Source organism: Lytechinus pictus, chromosome 7 (genome assembly GCF_037042905.1).
Source record: "Lytechinus pictus isolate F3 Inbred chromosome 7, Lp3.0, whole genome shotgun sequence".
In the NCBI taxonomy this organism is placed as follows: Eukaryota; Metazoa; Echinodermata; class Echinoidea; order Temnopleuroida; family Toxopneustidae; genus Lytechinus; species Lytechinus pictus.
The window spans coordinates 49,161,404-49,181,381 of NC_087251.1; the positions used below are offsets into that span (position 1 = coordinate 49,161,404).

Below are 19,978 nucleotides of genomic sequence, written 5' to 3' on the forward strand. Positions count from 1 at the left end.
TACAGGGCAAGTGTGGAGAATGATTTGCACTCACTTCACCGACTTGATCACACAAGGGAATTGATTTAACATAACAATTACTACAATACACAAGCATATCCTTGGTTATAATGCATTTTCTATATTTAATCATATACATGTAACAAATTAACCAAAATGAAATAACATGAACATAATATACAAATTATGTTATAATGCACGCTACAATACTGTAGTTAAATTGAGCTAATATAATATGGCATTAACTGAAATTGAAACTTAAGTATATTTTATTTAAAGGGGCACTTTAGGCTAAAAAAATTATGATTTGAAGCAGATACAACACTGATATTTGTCAGAGTCAAATGAAAAATAAGTTATTGAATAATTTCAAGTTTTCATTTACATTTTGGTGGAAGGGTTGTATGCAGGTCATGAAATTCAAAATAAGCGAGCTGTCATGTCCCCACTTGCATTTCTTTTATCAAATGAAATCGTAAATGACGTACATCATTTTCATTTTTTTTTTTTCAGAAAAGTTACAGCAATGATGATCTTTAAATCCACAAAAAGTTGGTCATACTTTTTCATTTTCGGAGCAGAAACGGGGGGGGGGGGGGGGGGGGTGTCCATATTAATTTCATACATGTATGCGATTTTGATGCAATGAACAGAATTCCAGATAAAAGACATACAACCTTCCTTTCTTCAATGTGTATCTGAGTTTTCTTTTCCCAGTACACAACCTACACATTAATTGCTGTCCATCTTTTTAGAAAAAAAAAATTAGTTATAAACATGACTAATTCATGAAAAAGAAAAGAGTTTAATAAGTGTGACTTTGAATCAGAATGAAATTCCCAGTTGTGCATGATGTACAGTTCATCACCGCATTGGTACAATCGTACTAAAGAGGACATGTACTACTGCGTGCTAGTAAAGATTGCACGTTACATACCATGTTTCTGTTATGGTAACTCCCACATGAACTCGGCAGGACAGCTTGTTGCTGGTATATATTAACCAATTACATAGGAAACATTTTATATCTAAGTTAATCAGGCATAGTGGCTGACCTTATAGATGACAAAAATTACTCTTGGGTATTTTTATGAAAGTGGGGACAGTGGCAGAGCAGGATTTGAACTCACAACCCTATGATTAAGAGTCCAACGCTCTAAGCACTAGACCGCATGTGCATGCAGCATTTAAGCCTGAATCTTATTAAAGTCACACTTAATTATTGTGAAACACCAAGTTTAAAATTACATGGGATGCTAAAGTAGTGGAATATGAGAAAGCACTATTTATGTAGACGTATGACTTATGTGATTCTCAACTTAAATGTATATAGAAAGAGCATTATTATATGAATATTAAGGAACCGTACAACTTGAAAGGATCCACATAGTAAATGCGATAACATCATATATTAGTAATAAGCTATGTATGTTGGGACAACTGACAAGTGACAATTAAAAATGAGTGACATAGTAACCAACAATTATTTCCTTTCATGTTAATTTACAAATGAGATCATCAAAAGCATGAAGAAAATTTTCAGTTCATCTTGGTGTTTAAAATTTTCACAATAATAATAGGTAGCAACATCTTGAGCTAAATTGATACTAATATCAGTGCAGTGTCAAATATATCTTGGATAAATAGCAAAACTGGGTTTTTTTTATAATCATAAATGTATATCTGATGCTTTAAACCAATAATATGAGGTTTTACAATATTCAAAAAAATATAATCATTTCTAGTCCACAGAACTGAAACAAAAAAGAATGAAACAAAAAAAAAGTACTTCTTAATGAAATGTTGCAAAGTCATATTGAACAGATATATGAAATAGCCTCTGCTCATGTTTATCATTGTCTAGTTTCTACACTTGTTTTTTCAGACATCAACCAACAGATTTTTTGGTGAAATAAACTTGGTTAAATAAAATCTCATGGTAAAAATACCTCTGATGGCTGTGCTATGACCTACACTACATATTAGAATTTAACCATTTCTTTTCCAAGTAAGCAGATACAAAAATTACCTCTGCTTACAATTATCACTTTTTACAATATTTCTACAGATTTTTTTAAATAATTAAATCCATTTTTGTAGGAGCCACATATTTTTTTTTTACAAATTCAATAGATAAAACAAACAAATGAATTCAGTAGAATAAATTTTTATTCAATCTAAATTATGCAAAAAAAAAAACAAATATGCCTTGATAGCAGAGCTATGTTACTTATTAGAACTTAATCATTTCTTTTCTGAAACATGAGGAAAACACTTCTGTCATGGAAATGAAAAGTTAAAAGCATTCTTCTTTTATTTTGGATAATTTGCTTTAAGAAACTAGTTCACGTTTGTAAACTATTCTTCAACAAAATCATTGCACTAAACTGCAATGTGCATTTCCCTGTACACCTTCATCCATACAACATACAGGTATTGATTGCTCTTTCATAGCAAGATCCCAAAATATGTTTGTTATTCATGTTTTTATTCTTTTAGAGCTGGAAGTCGGCACTAAATACTGCAGTAGAGATATGCAATATGATGAATATAAAAGTAATAAGCCAAAGTAATGACAAGCAACTAGCTTAAATACATAAGCATGTATGTATTTATGAAGAGCTGACTCATGATTCACTGTATTATCTTTTTAATACAACAAATATATACATGTATGTAATGAATGATTTATTTTCTTTCCATGATCCAAAATTAAAATAAATCTGTATAACTACAAAATATATACTCAGATATCTTTCATTTCTACATAGCTTCAGTATTTTTAATTAACATTTCATCAACTACTTAAAAACTGCATTCGTCTTGTCAACTATTGAAAATAAACATTATAATCACAAGTCTTCCAGCATTTAACAAAAATCTACATTATTTTCAAGTAACAGACTAAACTATTCTAATGAAATCATAAGAAATTTTAGCAAATTAAAAGGATGCATTTATTAAAATATTGAATAACTTATTGAAATATACCTCACTTTTTATCCACTGGTACTTTTCATGAAAAATTCACCTACGTTACCTCAATATAAAAACAATGTTACTTAAAATTATACATTACAGAATGATAAAAGAACTTCTGAGAAACGATTAAGGATTTCTTTTCCAAAATCCCATTTTTCCATCAGTAATGACAAAATCAAGAAGCTAACATTTAAACAAATTACTTCATGTACACATATTTAACTAAAAGAAATTTCCAATGATGCATACAAAATGTTCAGTCTATGAAAATAAATCCAGTTTCTTTGCCAATTCTTTGTTCAGCTAAACATTCAATTTAGCTATACGACTGACTCACAACCATCAAATCATCTGTTAGGTAATGGGACTAACCCGAAGCTTGCTTTTCTTGCGCTTGGCCAGAGCTGCCTGTCTCTTCTGCTCTATCTCCTGTTGACTGCAGCACCTTTGGACTGTTGTGCCACCTAGGGAGTAAGAAATGTATAATAGGTAAGATTTTAGCAGCACTTGGAAACATCAAAGAGAGCAACCAAAGCAACAGTCACACTGTCAATGAAATGAATCGATGGATGGTATGTCATTTGAGATAATGTAATCTCTTTGGTCAGTCTGGAGTCCGTTTAGCCAGTGTGACTGGGAAGATGAAGTACAAGGAGAATCAGACTATTGGCTTCAAAGGAAAAGTTTATGATTTCAGGTAGGCAAAAAAAAAAATATTCTAGGGGGCTATTTTACATGACCTACTGCCTAAATCAGTAACATTAAATAAGCTTTTACATTGCAATGAATGGGATTTTCTGGGGCACTTTCTTACTTTCAAGAGCTCTTGGGCATTTTGGGGCAAAATCACTTTGAGCACCCATTGTAAATTTTCTCTGATGTCAGGCTGATTTTAATACAAAGAAGTAAAATAATATAAAAAACATCAAAGAATCATTATGATTTTTTTTTTATTCTATTTTTTATGTTATATCAAATGAGAGTTGCACCCTTTAATTTCTTGTAATATGAATTCCAACAAATGTCATGTTAAATATAAATACATTTTAAGAATTCAACTTGTGCAATGTATAGGAATGCGTATTATTTCATACTTTCTTCTAATCAATTCTTCAAGATACTACCTAGATTTACAGTATATGATCTAAACCTCTGTCACAGGTCAACTTCACCACAAAGGCAAGATGATTTTGATAAATAGAGAAAATTCAAACGACTATATCATCTCAACAAACCAGACACAAAAGAGTAATAAAATTATATTTGTTTAACACATCAGTTATAAACACATATCAAGGGCAGTATGCAAACGAGAGAGCTGATAATGACACACAGTCCCTTTGTCTTTTGTACATGTATTTCACAAGATGTAGAAGATAACTTGACTGTTTCATGAATGTAAAAATCAACATTTTGGATGATTCTTTAAACTTATGATTCAATATATAGTACTCCTTTATACTTAATCTACAAAAAGTAAACATTTTCCTATTTCATAATAAAAACGATGGAAAAAAGTGAGTGTGTGAAGTTATCAATTAATTCCACACCCTAATTTGCCTAACACCTGTATTTGGAATTAATCTTTTGTGATTTCAGCAAAAGTCTTTTCTCATAACTGTCTTACTTTACATGTACATCGGATGACGATAATTTTCAGTGTTTCACTCATTTCGTTGTCAGTATTTGGCTTGTTTGAAATTTCATTATTTAATCAAATCAACTTGTTAATTAGTGGATTTGGCATTCCCTAATGGTGATTGAATCATTAACTGTGTTGCTTACCTTCCTTCACAGGTGGTGGGACTGGTTGAGAAAGACTCCTTCCGCCCTGTACAGCAGGTTCCACACTGACATTCTTCATTTCCATTATTGCAGTCTGGTGATTAGTGGACTGTCTAGTTACAGGACTTTGAGCGGTTGATCTGGTCAACCTTGAGTGTGTTGTTCCTACAGCTTGATTTGTGGATGTTTGTGGTAAATTCTTCGGTGTAGGACCTTTGGCATAGCACTTGTTAGTTGTGTAAGAATTCGTGCCTTTTGATTTTGAGGATGCTCCTGAAGAATACTGAGCTCTAGTGCTCATTGAATGCATCTGTGGCTTGCTCATTGTGGGTTTACATGAAGCAGCTACACTGTTTCCACTAGAATTTCCTAGAAATTGCTTTTGAGTACTGTTGTTGGACCCGACAGGAACGGTTGATGGGGCTTTCTTGGAGTATTCTTCAAAGTCAGAATCGTTATCTAGAAGAGCTAGAAGCATGTCATCAGGCAGGCTGTTGTCACCAGCAAACAAATCATCCAGACTGTCATTGAAAGTTTGACCTTTGACCGGAGCTGCACTTAGGGCATCACTCATTGGAGGAACTCTTGCAGGAGCTTGTGGCAACTTATTGCAAGTGGTGTAGCGATTACCAGCCTGTGCCACAGCAGTTACTGTTTGCCCAACAGCATGCTGAGGAGCGGTCCTTGAGACTGGGGGAGGAAAAGATGCTTTGGCAGGGACCTTCTGTATTGATCCAGTTGATATATTCACATTGGCATTAGTGTGTACATTGTTCTTTGTACCCAATGGCTTCACATTGCTGAAAGACTTTGCACTATGATGAGTTGATGTATTTGGTTTAGTTAGAGTAGGTACTGCCTTCGAGTAAGAGGTTGATGTATGAGATCTGGAAGTATGCATCTGGCCTTTCCTGTAAGGCATGGTTGTTGGTTTCTGAGATGGCTTCTGTGATTCCCTTGGTGGGTATGTATTGTTTGTAGAGACAAGGACCTGTGCTTTTGATAGAGTTGTCAGTGAAGGTTTTGACACACCTGTTGCACCTCTGGTCACAGAACTTCCATTATTCAGTTTCTCAGTTGTCTGTACATGACCAGTGGTTTTGCTTTGAAAGTTCCCATTATTAAGGACACTTTGATTAACATTTTGGCACATCTTGCTTTGGACATTAACTGTTAATCCATTCTGAGAAGGGGATATCATATCAGCATCCAAGAATGGGGATTTGATGTTACCATTCTTCTGCTGCATCCGCTGAGTCAATGCTTCCTTTTCCACTTGAGTGGCTATTCTGATGATGGAATCCTCATCACCCCAGTCATCACTGTCCCAGAAGTCACTGGAGAAAGAGCGATTTGAACTCTTCCTTCTCTCCTTCATCGCTTGTCTTGTCTCCATGTTACTGCCGTCCACGTTGTCGGTTAAATCATCATCAGCAAAGAGATCTTCTAGGTTGTCACACTCCATGGCTTCAGCATCCCCACCACCATCAGGATCAGTTGCACCTTCCGTTGTCACAGCTTCACTATCTTCTGCAGGATGTTCAGAGTGTTCCCCAACAGCCACAAGATTGCCTGTCCATTCTGTCAACATACGCAGATCATCCAAGACACCTTTGTCTAGGCCTATCCTGGAAAGCTTCCTTCCGGTAGTTCTTCTTGCCAGTCTGTAATGCATACATAAAACAAACCTCTGATTACTCATGTATCAGTGATAAAGCATTTGTATTAGGGAATTCAAACTCTCTCATTTCTCTACATGGTGGCTAAAATCTATTTTATAACATGATTGAAAATTCAACAAGTTATTACAAAAGTTTGTCCTATTTTATAATGGTTTTCATGAGTGCATCCAAGATTTGTTCATATAAAAAAAGAAAATGCGAAACAGAACCCCCCCCCCCATGCATAATCATTCAATGAAGCATGGTTTTGACAATTGATGTTTGTTCATTATTCAATGGATCACAGATTAAGAGTCACAAGTATGCATACACATGGGCTATCATACACAATTATACAATCTAACATTATAAAATCTACCTATGAAAATATTTATCCTATAAGATATTTGCTACTATTACTACAAGTGTACATGTATATCTCATCAAGCTGTTTTCTTATCTGAATAGATTTGAATTTAAGTCTCAATGTGATCCAGATATTTGGATAAAACTATATCAAATCATTACTAACATGAATTTTTGTTTATGCATGTTAACTTATAACCAAAACTCTTCAGGTTTGATTTGGGGAAGAAATTAAGATGAATGGAACGAGACACTGTGGTACTATAATGCTATCATTAGTGAGATGAGCAAAAATAGGGGATAAGATAAATTACAGTTTACCAGAGATCTGCATGTCATTTTGACTGAATATTGATCCATTTTTTCAATGAAAATCCAATTAAATGCATTCAGTATTAATGCCATGCTAGGCAATAGTAAGACCAAGGTAAACTCTTTTGAGCAACAACAAATGTGTTTTGGGAGATGTTGTAGATCGCATAACTTTGTCTAAATATGTTAAATGTATACGACACAAATTCTTTTAATATTGCCACTTTTATGTATCTGTGTTAAAATAGATTGATACCATCTTATGCACTTTCCAAATTTTCCCTAAATAATACTTTTCGTGATTATAATATAATACCCGTACTGCCATAAATTTTCATTTATCAAAGATTAGAACCAATGTTTCAAAAAATCAATAAAGGTCCCATAGTCTGGAATAATATCCCAATACATTTAAGAAATATCCCTTCTTTAGATAGTTTTAAAAAACAAATTCACGCCCTATCTTTTGATTTTGCGTGATCTTAATTGATTTACTATACGTTGTTAAATACATCTTTGTTTACGTGTCTTCACCTTCATCCATCTGTTGTTGTTTGTTTTCTTCTGTAATAATGTATTGCTTTAACTTATGTACAAAGGGGTTAACGTTTATAAAGCTTCTAGCTTTTTTTGTCGTCCCCTATTCCCATAAAACTGTTTGTTATGTAGTTGTATTCACTGTCTTTTTATCTTTGTTTTTGATAATTCTCTTGGTTATGTACACATGTTTTTATGGTGAATGAAATAAATGAACTTGAAATTGAATAAATGTCTTGCAAAATAAGTGTATGTTAACTTCAGATACCTATTGTACTTTACATAAGGTACATTACCTCGCAGGCCGACGTTTCTTCTTCTCTGAGTCCGGTTCCTGTCTATTCCTCATCCACAAACCAAGTAGAGGTGGGGTGCTGGATTCTTTGTTTTCCTGATGAAGAAATGATAAAGGATAACCAAACATCTTATTAATAAACAGATATGGTCAAAGCAAATAAAAGCTTATAGACTTGGGCATCAAATTATATCTTAAATATTTTTTCAGGAACCTACAATATTCCTAAAATTTGGGCCTTGAAACCAGTTTAAGTCAAGATTATAAAAAAAATCAATTATTCATTGTGCTATTTAGATTTTCTAGATGTTAACAAAAATATGAATGCTGTGAGCAGAAAGAATAATACTGCACATTATCATCTATATAGAGTGTTCTAGCGATGCATTAAAAACGCGTATTTTGGTCTACATAAATAGCTCATGCAGTATCAGAGCGTAACCTAAGAAGGACCGAAATACGACGAATATCCCATAGGCTCCTGTACAAAATTTGCTATTAAATATGAGAGCTTATTCAACAGTTTAGGGCACGTGCGTGAATGCGTGAAATATACAACGCGTACAACAATGAAAGCAATTCGATGCGCAACATAGAGCACAACTACGCTCGATTACGTCGTAATGAACTACATGCAAGTTGCATGTCAACGACAAAAATTGATCCTATGAAGTGATAATGGCATAATGTGATATGACTTGTTAAATCAAATTGCCCTCTCTTTTTTTTTTGGGGGGGGGGGGCTTTGTTGATGGCTTTATTTCATGAAATACCAGAAATATTCCACTCGTTAGGGCCAATATTCCACTCATCTGTAATTCGTGGATTATTTCCTCGAACTCTTGGAATATTTCTGGTATTCCATTCTGAGCCATCCAATTATTATACTAGGGGAAAACAGACTGATTAAAGACTTTAAAAAAATGTTAATTATTATGGAAGCTTTGTTTGGAGTTGAGCCATGGTGATAAAATTCACAAAAGTTAAACTACAGTTCTACTCTATTAACAAGCATCATCCACTTTACCTTTTACTAAATTAAGTCACTTTATGTTCTTTTTTTTTCTCTAAATTCTCCTCTAACCCCACACCATCATCACTTTACTTTGAACTTTCATCTCTTTATCCTCTTGTTTCTCTTCCTCTCTTTTTTCTGTTTCTTTTTCATACCTTAGGATGCATGCACTCAATGAGATCTGTCAAATCTTGTTCAGCAGCACTAGCTCTTGTTACCCTGCGCCCTGTCAAAGAAAATGGTGAAAAAGATTTTCCTAGATATGAAATAATCTGAATGATACGCATCGTTAAGCCAAAAATGCACATATACCTTAAATGACCTTATTAGCAAAATCTCACTGTCTCTAGATAAAGATGGTCTGTTGAGTGTATATGTATCAGGTTTAGGGGGAGGGGGGCTCAGATCATGGAAAAAAAAAGTTGTAATACTTGAATCTGAAACCTACCTGGCGTAGTCGACAGACAGATCCGCCGGGGAGGAGGGGAATCCCCCCAGATGATGTCTCGCTCATTGTCAGTCACAGGAGAGTCCTGAGAGCTATCACGACAAGATTTCCTAGTTCTTCTCATCATGCATGTCAGATTAACTACAAAAATAAAAGAAGTATTGAAATAAAAATTACTCCACCACAAAGAATTCTATAACCATTAGACATTTGTTTGTCCAACATAATCAGCAGCAGAACTCAGAATATTTTTTTTTTTTTTAGTTTGGACATTTCAGTGACACCATAATTGGTTACTTGAATTTCAGGCAGCTGATGGAAGGTGTGTGTGCATATGACATGTCACAATCAACAAGAAGATGGTGTCGAACTCATTAATTACCAATCATGATCTTCATTTACTTACTTTGTCTGATTTAAATAGGTTTAACATCGCAATATTTATGTATCTTTGTTCCAAATCACTTATTCCTGATTCCATTATGTCTAAATTTTGCCTTAATTTTTCGATTCATCAACACAATACCCGCAGTCTATTTGATTATCATTTACCACGAGTACGTACCTCAGTTTCTCATAACTCAATTTATTTTCAAGGACCTATTCTTTGGAATAATTTACCGCATTCTATTAAAACATGCCGAACCCTCAATTCTTTCAAACGTTATTACAAATTACATCTTTTAAGTTTGTATTCTTAATTTGCTTGTATAACTACGCTATATATTTTGAATGTATGTGTTAATATATGTTTTCATTTATGTTATCTTTTTTTTGTAATATTTATTGATTTTGTCTTATAGTTGTTGGGTCAACGCTCAATAAGGCTATCTGCTCTTTTTTGTTGGGCCCTCATTCTCATAGATATGTTTTTTGTGTGTTGTCACAATGTTTTACTTATGTACCTTATGTATGTTTTTCATGTTTTTATTGAGAGTGTAAATAAATTGAATTGAAATTGAATTGAATTGGAAGCAAAGTTGGGAGTCTATTTTAACAGGAGAATGCAAATCTGGGAGAAAATAAATTTGAATGAAAACCAAGGATAGAAAGAAGCAATTTTTTAATCAGAATCAATTATAAAATGAGAAAGCTTGAAAAATATCTCAATCAACTCTCTGTGATGATCCTCAAATTTAGCCATGTTACTTTAAAATTTAATACATTAACAGGATGAGTAGTGCATGTACATCTCTCCATATGTTTTGTAGGGGTCTAAATCAGGGACCCGTCTTACAAAGAGTTGCGATTGATCCGATCAATTGCAGCTATGGAAAGCCAGCAAAGCCAACATATAAAATGATCTTTGTTCAAAAAAAAATCTAGATATGAATGTATATCCATAAATTCATTGATTTCTTGACAATTTGGTGTGATCTCCTTTGTTTACAAAGGACATTTTGCAAAATTCCTGTAGAAAAAATTTATGACACTGATGGATTTCCATAGAGTTACGATTGATTGGATCAATCGTAACTCTTTGTAAGACAGGGCTCTGATCTACAGACAGTAGATTTTATTTCATATTTTCTCCATTATCTCTCAAGGTGCTACATGACTTGTCTCCTGGGAAAATATAATGATCAAACAAGTCAACCCCCAAAAAAATGGTTATTTGAACAGATATACACTAGCGATAATTTCCTTAAGCCCACACTATACAGTGCGTATAAAAAAAATGGGACAGATTTGAAAAGTCTATAAAATTTTTGTTTCATATTATGATGTCTATATTTTGGTGTTAATAGGTGCTCTGAAGTCTTATCTTTCAAATGCCATTAACAAAATTTAGTTTCATTCATGCTTGAGCGAACACAGAATGTTTTTGTCTGGGGTTAAAAAGGAGGCTTGCGACAAAATGGCATAAATAGATAAATATGATGATCGGACTTCTTGCTAATCAGCAGACTTCCTCTTAACCTTTTCATTATCTTTGCCCTCATTTTCGAATTATGCAGTCAAAATTCATTTTCAAATCTGTTTATTTGCTTGAATTGTTCTGTTGTTGTTTCTTTTTATGTTCTCTTTTAGCTTTCAATATTTTTTCTTTAATAAAAAAAATATTTTCAACCGAAGCATGGGAGAGCATGTATTTTTTTTAAAATTCCTTTCATTGTGTGCTACAATAGTTATAGTGCCTTTGAACAGTGGCATACAGATGGGCAGGGCTCGGGGTGTTCCCCCAATAAACAAGGCAAAAGCAATTTTGTGTCTCGCCCACTTATGAAAATGACCAGAAATATCGTGATTTGCGAGGGCACGCAAGAGAATTATATTGAAACTTCATTGTGAAATGACTGCGATGGAATAACACTTGTCATAAGAGCCTTGCACGTAAACTTTAATGTTGACCTGAAAATGACCTTTGACCTTACCAGGTGACCTCTGACTGCAGCATAACATGCAGGTCGCCTAAGTACATCTACCATCCAAGTTTTGTTGAAAAGTAACTTACGGTTGCGGAGTTAGGTGTCATAAGAGAGTCTTGCATGTAAACTTTAACGTTGACCTCACACTGACCTTTGACCTTACCATGTGACCTCTGACTGCAGCATAACATGCAGGTCCCCCAAGTCCATCTACCATCCAAGTTTGGTTGAAAAGCGACTTACGGTTGCGGAGTTAGGTGTCATAAGAGAGTCTTGCATGTAAACTTTAACGTTGACCTGAAAATGACCTTCGACCTTACCATGTGACCTCTGACTGCAGCATAACATGCAGGTCCCCCAAGTCCATCTACCATCCAAGTTTGGATGAAATGCGACTTACGGTTGCGGAGTTAGGTGTCATAAGAGAGTCTTGCATGTAAACTTTAACGTTGACCTGAAAATGACCTTTGACCTTACCATGTGACCTCCGACTGCAGCATAACATGCAAGTCCCCCAAGTCCATCTACCATCCAAGTTTGGTTGGAAATCGACTTACGGTTGTGGAGTTATGTGTCATAAGGTTTGTGACGGACTACGAACGGACGACGGAAGACATTTGGATCCCTAAGTCTCGCCTTCACCTCCGGTGGGCGAGACAAAAAAAGTGGAAGGGAAATAAAAGGAGACATAGAAAGTGAAATATGATTTATTTTCTGAATGTTATGTCAAAATCTATCACAAAATTTGATATTTTCTAAATAAAAAAGTGGAAATTTTTGTTTGCTCGCTTTGCTCGCTCACAACTCTTTAAATACATTTTATCCGATCTGCCATATCTAGCTCCTTCAAAATTGACTCAATACACCATTGCCATTGAAAGACACGAATCCTTTCCTGTTTGTCCTGTCAAGCACATAACTAAACTTGGTCAAGGAAACAATAACCCTTGAAAATAAGATTCATGTTTTTTAAAGGTACCATAACATAATTTGTTTCACATAATAAAAATATGATTTGAATAATTACAAGTTCTCCCAATTCATAATGCAAATCTTCTTGCTTGGGCTGACAAAAATCTTTTTTTCTTACTTATGAAGGAAAATTCAAAGGTTAAAGAAGTTTTAATGAAAAAACAAAATAATTCAAGTAAATAAATAAAATTGTAAATGAAATTTGACAGCTTAATTCGAAAATCATGGCAAAGATATTGAAAAGGTTAAGAGGAAGTCAGCTGATTAGCAAGAAGTCTGATAATCAAATTTCTCATTTCTGCCATTTTAGCACAAGCCTCTTTTTGAACCCGACATAAACGTCCCATGTTCGCTCAGTCATGAACAAAATTTATTTTTTTAATGGCATTTCAAGATAAGATTTCAGAACATCTATTAAGATCAAAATATAGATATCTTAATTTGAAACAAATTTTTTTTATAGACTTTTCTAACTGTCCTGTTTTTTTTTAAACGCACTGTATAGGGTTAAGCTTTTTAGCCCACTTTCTTTTTGCACGTTTTTTGCAATATGTGTTAACCCCACCTACATGTGTAGTACAGGATTATTTGGCCCTGCAAAATAGCAGGGTTAGCCAAGCAATAGTGTAAAAAGTAGCCCAGTAAAACAGAGCCAACACTGTTGTCAAATCAAAGATAAGCATTTATAAATGGATACCACTAGTCAAGTACTAAATTATGTTTAAGCTAAGCAAGCATTTCCTTTGCTTAGCTGGGGTTAGGCAAACAATTTGGCATGTGTGAAAAGGAAAAAAATAAGTATGGGGTTAAGGATAGTACAGGGTCAGAGATAGTATGGGGTTAAGAAAATCGAGTGTAAAAAGCATAAGACAGTGAGTGGCATTGTGAACTCTCTCTTTTGCGTATCATTATGCTGTGCATATCAAAAACTTATTTGAAAAATAAATTAAACTTTAAACTTTCAATGTTGTGTCTGATTTTTTCTTTTTATTTAAATCTACATTTTTTGTTGGAATTGACTTTCCAGTTGTAAGTGCAGAGTTTGACATGGGGTCCTTTTTTTGGGCTTGGCCAAAATTTAGTTTATTAATCAGCTTTTTTTTGTCAGGGTGTGATTTTTCAAACTCTACTCGAGCTTAAGTTTAACTCTGACTTTCAGACTTTATTTTTAATTTGCAAACATCTATTGATCCCATCCAGGCCAAATTTTACATTAGTCTGGAGGTGCATGGGAAGTGCAAATCATTTGTTAATGCAAAGTTACTCTCGAAAGCATCTGGCACTTGTTTTGTATCAATTCAATCACACATCCTCAAAAAATAACTGCAATATCTATAAAAAAGATTTATCATTTATATGCACATTTTGACAAAATGCTAGATCAAAAGCTCTTTAAAGAATTGTGAGAAAGTCTAAAGATTCGCCGATGTTTAAGCAGGGCACGACAAACCCGCTTGCCCAGGGCAAGTGAAAATGACGTGCAGGCAAGCATTTCTCTAAGTCAATTGCCCAATCGAGCAAGTGGATGTAAATATCAGTAGACCCTCTAAATTTCAATATCTTTTGGATAATCACAACTATCTCTCATCAAACCAGTAAAAAAAACAGTGGAAACTGATGTAAAATCAGAGCCAATTACCAATAATTTATCGCCAGGTACCTCGTTCGAAAAATCGTGCCATCACATCTTACGTTCTATGTGTGCAATGACTGCGCATGCGCTACTATCTTGCGCAATTTGCCGATGCAAACCAAAAAAAAAAAAAAACACCAAAAGTGGCTAAAATTTCACATTTTGCAAAAATCCATGAAATGGCCATCTATTTTCCATATTATCTTGAAATTGTTGGAAACTACAGAAAAAATGAATTTTCATATTTATACTAACAGTTTTTTCGCACCTTCATATGCATTAGGCGTATGAAGGTGTATAGATAAATAAAATCCAACAAATTTAATGTGATTTCTAGCTTCAATTATAGATTTCCTAGGGAAATCCATCCATGTTTACATATGTCCCGCTTAAGCAAGTATGGGGAGATGAAATTCCTGCTAGAATATTACGAGACTATGCAGATGAGATTAGCCAGTCCTCATTCATTTCTTCCAACAATCCTATGATGAGGGAATTCTTCCAAGTGATTGGCTAAGAGCTCAAGTGGCCAACATCTAAAAATCTGGTGACAAGAGTAACCCAGCCAATTATAGACTGGTGTCACTCACATGCATCTGCTGCAAGATCCTAGAGCACATTGTATTGAGCCACATGTCAAAGTACTTGGAAAAGAATAATATCATCAACACAAACCAACATGGATTTAGGAAGGGACTGTCATGCGAAACACAACTTGTTGAGGCCATCAATGACTGGGCATACAACATCGACCAGCAATGTCAGACAGACGCCTTCTTTCTCAACTTTAGTAAGGCCTTCGATAAGGTATCATACAGGAAGCTGCTCTACAAACTGGAATATTATGGCATTATTGGTCAAACGTATAGATGGATCAAAGCTTTCCTATCAGGCAGATCTCAGTCAGTTCATGTTGATGGAACATCCTCACCGCGAGCAAGTGTTCTCTCAGGCGTGCCGCAAGGCTCAGTACTTGGGCAGGTGTTATTCCTGTTGTACATCAATGACATCTGTGAATGCATCTCATCACCAATCAGACTCTTTGCTGATGACTGTGTGCTGTATCACAAGGTCGAGACAAGAGATGACCACGCAATTCTCGAGATCTTTCAACATTATCGGATTGGGCAAAACTGTGGGATATATCCTTCAATGTCAAGAAGAGTGCCCACATGTGTATCTCTTTGAAACGACAACCCTTGGCTTGCAACTTTACCATCAGTGACCAACCTGTTCCAACATCAACCTCCTGTAAAAACCTCGGTGTGACCATCACAGACAACCATGCACAGAAGATATCCTCTAAAGCTGCTCGTATTCTTGGAATCATACGTCGAGCCTTGGGTAAATGTGACCTGAAAGTAAGAGACAATGCGTACAAGCAACTTGTCAGACCTCAACTTGAGTATGCATCATGTGCATGGAATCCTAACATACATGTACAGATAGATGTAAACGTTATTGAGAACATTCAGCGTCAGGGTGCTAGGTTTGTCCTTCACGACTATAGCAGAGTAACATCAATGTTGTCAACTCTTCACTGGGATACTCTCCAACACAGATGCCTTCTTAGCCAATGTGAGATGTTCTACAAAATTCATCACAATTTTGTTTACATCATCATGCCACATCAGATTAAGCTAAGCAGCAATTCTCGTCCAAAACGTTCACAACACACTGGACATCCGCTCAAGTACACCCAGCCTTTTTGTAGAGTGAACTGCTACATGTACAGTATGTTCCCATCTGTATTTGGAATACTCTCCCAAACGTTGCTGTAACTTCAACCTCTATAGCTGGCTTCCGGGAGCAACATTGCCTATCATTCAGCAAATGTTGCCTTCCCCTTCCCTTAAGATGCTGTAAGAGGGACACACACACTGCACCTAGCACACTTGATATAGTGCACCAAGAATACCACCACAGGATCACCACATCACCTGAATCACTGGCAGCACCTGACACAGCACAACCCTCTCCAGAACAGCGTGTACGCTTTTGGGAGAGTACTTCTTAAAGGTTCAAGGAGGGTTTCAAAGCTTGTGATGTAAAAGTATGTAAAAATATTTTTAAATATCATCACGGAGTCCTCAAGGCTAAGTGGGGGAAGGGTATTTTGAAATCAATTCTGACACTCCAGGGTGCTACATAACTTTTTTGAAGCACTTGCCCAGTTGGGCAAGTAAATTTTCAAATAGTTTGAAAATACTTGCCCGAATATAGATTTCACTTGCCCGAAAAAATCTTTCAAAACAAAGTTGTATTGCTTCAAAACAAGTTATAGGCTTATAGTTTTACATACCATACCATTGACGGCTTTAAAAATACATTTTTCAACATGACTACTGGTGTACCTTGTAGTTGTATTTTTTTTTTTTAAAGGATTTTTATCTTGAACATCATGACAAAATATATGGTCAATATGCTCTTTAATTAATTCCCTAATCTCATATATTTTACATATATTTTGGAGGGGACTAGGACTCACAATAAAAAAAGGGGAAATCACTGAAAATAACCAGAGAAAAAAAAGAAATTAAGAGAGGGAGAGAGAATGAAAGAAAAAAAAATAAGAAGAAAGACAGAAAGGACGAAGAAATAAAGGAAGAAATATAAAAAAGAAATAAAGAGAGAGAGAGAATGGCTGCGGGGATCAGAAAGATGGAAAGAAAGAAAGAAATGAAGAAAGGATGGAAAGAAAAAAGAAAGAAATAAAAAAAAACTGAGGGGAAGAGATAGGAAGGAAAGGGAACGAATAAAAAAAGAAAAAAGGTAAAAAGAAAGAAAAGAGAGAAAGAAAAGATAAAGGACTGATGAAAGGAAGGAAAAGAAAGAAAACGAGAGAAAGGAAAGAAGGAAGAAAGAAAAGGTATAAGGATAGATGGAAGGAAGGAAAAAAAAGAAAAGAAAGATAAAACGAAAGACAGAAAGAAATGAAGGAAAGAGATGAAGGAAGGCAGAACGAAAAAATAAGGAAGAAAAGAAAGGATGGAAGGAAAAAAAAAGAAAGATCAAAAGACAAAAAAAGAAAATCAGAAAGAAAAAAGGAAAGACAGAAAGGAAAGAAAAAAAAATAGAGAGAAAAAAATAGAAAAAAAAATGAGGGGAAGAGAAAGGAAGGAAAGAATAAAAAAGAAAGAAAGGAAGAAAAAAAGAGAAAAAGAAAAGGTAAAGGATTGATGGAAGGAAGGAAAAGAGAAAGAAAGAAAACGAGAGAAAGGAAAGAAGGAAGAAAGAAAAGGTAAAGGATAGATGGAAGGAAGGAAAAAAGAAAGAAAGAAAAGAAAGATAGAACGCAAGACATTTCTAAAGAAATGAAGGAAGGCAGAAAGAAAAAATAAGAAAGAAAAGAAAGGATGGATGGAAAAAAGAAAGATCAAAAGAACGAAAGACAGATATAAAGAAAATCAGAAAGAAAGAAAGGAATGAAGGAAAGAAATAAAGAAAGAAAGAATGAAAGGGATGAAGAAAGTTAGGAAGAAAAAAAGATAGGAAGAAAAGGTAAAGAATGGATGGACGGAAGGAAGACAGTAAGAAAGAATGAAAAGGAAGGGGAAAAAGAAGGAAGGATTAAAGAAAGAGGTAAACAAAGGTTGGATCAATGGAAGGAAGAAAGATAAAAAGATAGAAAGAAAAGAATGACAAAAAGAAAGACAGCTATAGTAACAGAAAAAATTAACAAAAGGAAGGAAATTTAAAGAAATAAAGAGGGATTCAAAAGGAAAGATTCAAAAGAAAAGAAGGAAAGATAGGCAGAAAGAAAGAAAATAGAGAGGAAGAAAGCTCAAACTATCCAGTCATAAATAAAGAAGAAAATTTATCAATTTCCTTGGCTAAAAAAAAATAGTTACGAAAGAAACCATGTTTATCAACATACACACAATGCATATGTGGGACTGTCAAAACAATGTATTTCAGTGTGTGCAATACAGACGATCATTCGAAACCCGATCTTTTTTAAGCATAACAGAAGTGAAAATTTCTGCTTTTACTGCTTACAAATGACAGAGCTACCCCAATTTTTAGGAAATATGGACATTACAAGAATTTTTTTATTGGTAAGAAATGTGAATTTTGACAGTTCTGTAGGAGATTTCTTCCAGAGCAAACTTCGTTCGTGCAGCACCATACTCCGTAGAAACTACGTGCATCGGCTGCATGGACTAGGCGCTAGCTAGCTAGGTATGCTAGACTGTCATTGATTCTCTGTGTGTGTGTACGTCTCTGAGCTGTGTGTTTATTGCAGAAAATGGCGCAAATTTTGCAATTCGAATCATGACTTATAACTTTTTTGAAAGAAAATTAATGATATTGCTTTTTGTGTCTCTTTTTCTTTTCTATATTTTGATGGTGAAACATGGGGAATCTTTCTAAGTAAAATATAATTTCCATATGAGAATTTTGCTTGCCCGATTCGGGCAATCAGTTTTTTACTTTGCTTCAAAACACTTGCCCGACTCTAACTTTTACTTGCCCCGGTCAATCGGGCAAGCGCTTATGTCGCACCCTGCACTCGATCCTAAAGGAAAGGTGAAAAATTAGTATTTCCATTGGATTTGCCATTATCAATACTACAAAAACCCGCTAGTTAAAAAAAATATGGTACATTCACAAAATACGAGACTTTGAACTTCCCTTTTATTGCTACATCAAAATTATGGTAGAAACCAAAAGTAGGTTATTTGGAGCATTTTCTTCTCTTTAATTTGATACCAAAATTATCAAATTTGGATAACGGGATAATATGTCAGAAATGCCTTGAATTTTGATTTTTCCCTAAAAACCATGACCAGTTATGGCTGTGTGAATGTGGTGAAAAGGGGGAAATTTTTACATCTATGTGCAGTCACCCTAGTACCAGTACCAGTAGTAGATCTACCGCCTTATTCTTTTTCTTCTTCCGTTAGCTTCGACTTCGGAGATCAGCAGATAAATAGAGGTCATCTAGTCTTCTAGATCTATTTGACTTTGAGTATTGACCTTGATCTAACGTTAACAAGTTAGTCTCTCTCTCTCTCAGTCTCATTTCATAAATGACAGAATTCAGTTCCTCCGCTGTTTGGAGACCGGCAGGTAGACTCAGTAATCACAGTGGCTCACAGTCAGTCACACATGATAATAAATAAGTTGCGTCAAGAGAATTCGAGAAGACAGATTGAAAAACTTGAAGATTTCTATGACTGAGATTTCAGGTTTAAGAGATAGGAAGAGGACATGCAATTTAAAGATGAAATGTAAAGTGGCAGAGTAGGAGCTGCTCAGGCTCAGTCGGAGTAGACATCTGGCAGCAGTCTGTTTTTGAAGAGTTTTTTTAACATTTTAAGTTAACATTTTTTTTATTTCTCCTCATACACAGACGGCTCGCTATCGTGCAGCCACCATTTAGGGGGATAAAAATTATTATTTTACAAATACTACAATTTATTACGTAATCATAAATAATTTTTAGTATAATACCAATTATTTATAATTACGTAATAAATTTTAGTATTTGTAAAATAATTTTTATCTATAAATTGTTCTTCAAGACGGCATTGCTAACCAGAAGTACGTCATACATAAGCGGTTCAAGGATCGACGCTATTGTATTTCCGTTGTTTACA

General features: G+C 34.8%; 1 protein-coding gene across 2 annotated transcripts; it reads right to left on the bottom strand.

The window, feature by feature from the left end:
* Window positions 1–98: 98 nt before the first annotated feature.
* On the bottom strand, window positions 99–12,348 carry LOC129264263 (uncharacterized). 2 transcript variants are annotated; one of them, XM_054902110.2, is made up of 6 exons: window positions 12,328–12,348; window positions 9,402–9,542; window positions 9,109–9,179; window positions 7,940–8,034; window positions 4,768–6,431; window positions 99–3,446 (listed from the first exon to the last, which is right to left on the bottom strand). In XM_054902110.2, the coding sequence occupies exons 2-6, from the start codon at window positions 9,526–9,528 to the stop codon at window positions 3,337–3,339; spliced, it is 2,067 nt and encodes a 688-aa protein (XP_054758085.2). In that variant the 5' UTR covers window positions 9,529–9,542; window positions 12,328–12,348; the 3' UTR covers window positions 99–3,336. The 2 variants fall into 2 exon arrangements, with proteins under 2 accessions (XP_054758085.2, XP_063959066.1); XM_064102996.1 differs by lacking the exon at window positions 12,328–12,348 and adding an exon at window positions 12,248–12,290.
* Between the last annotated feature and the right edge of the window lie 7,630 nt (window positions 12,349–19,978).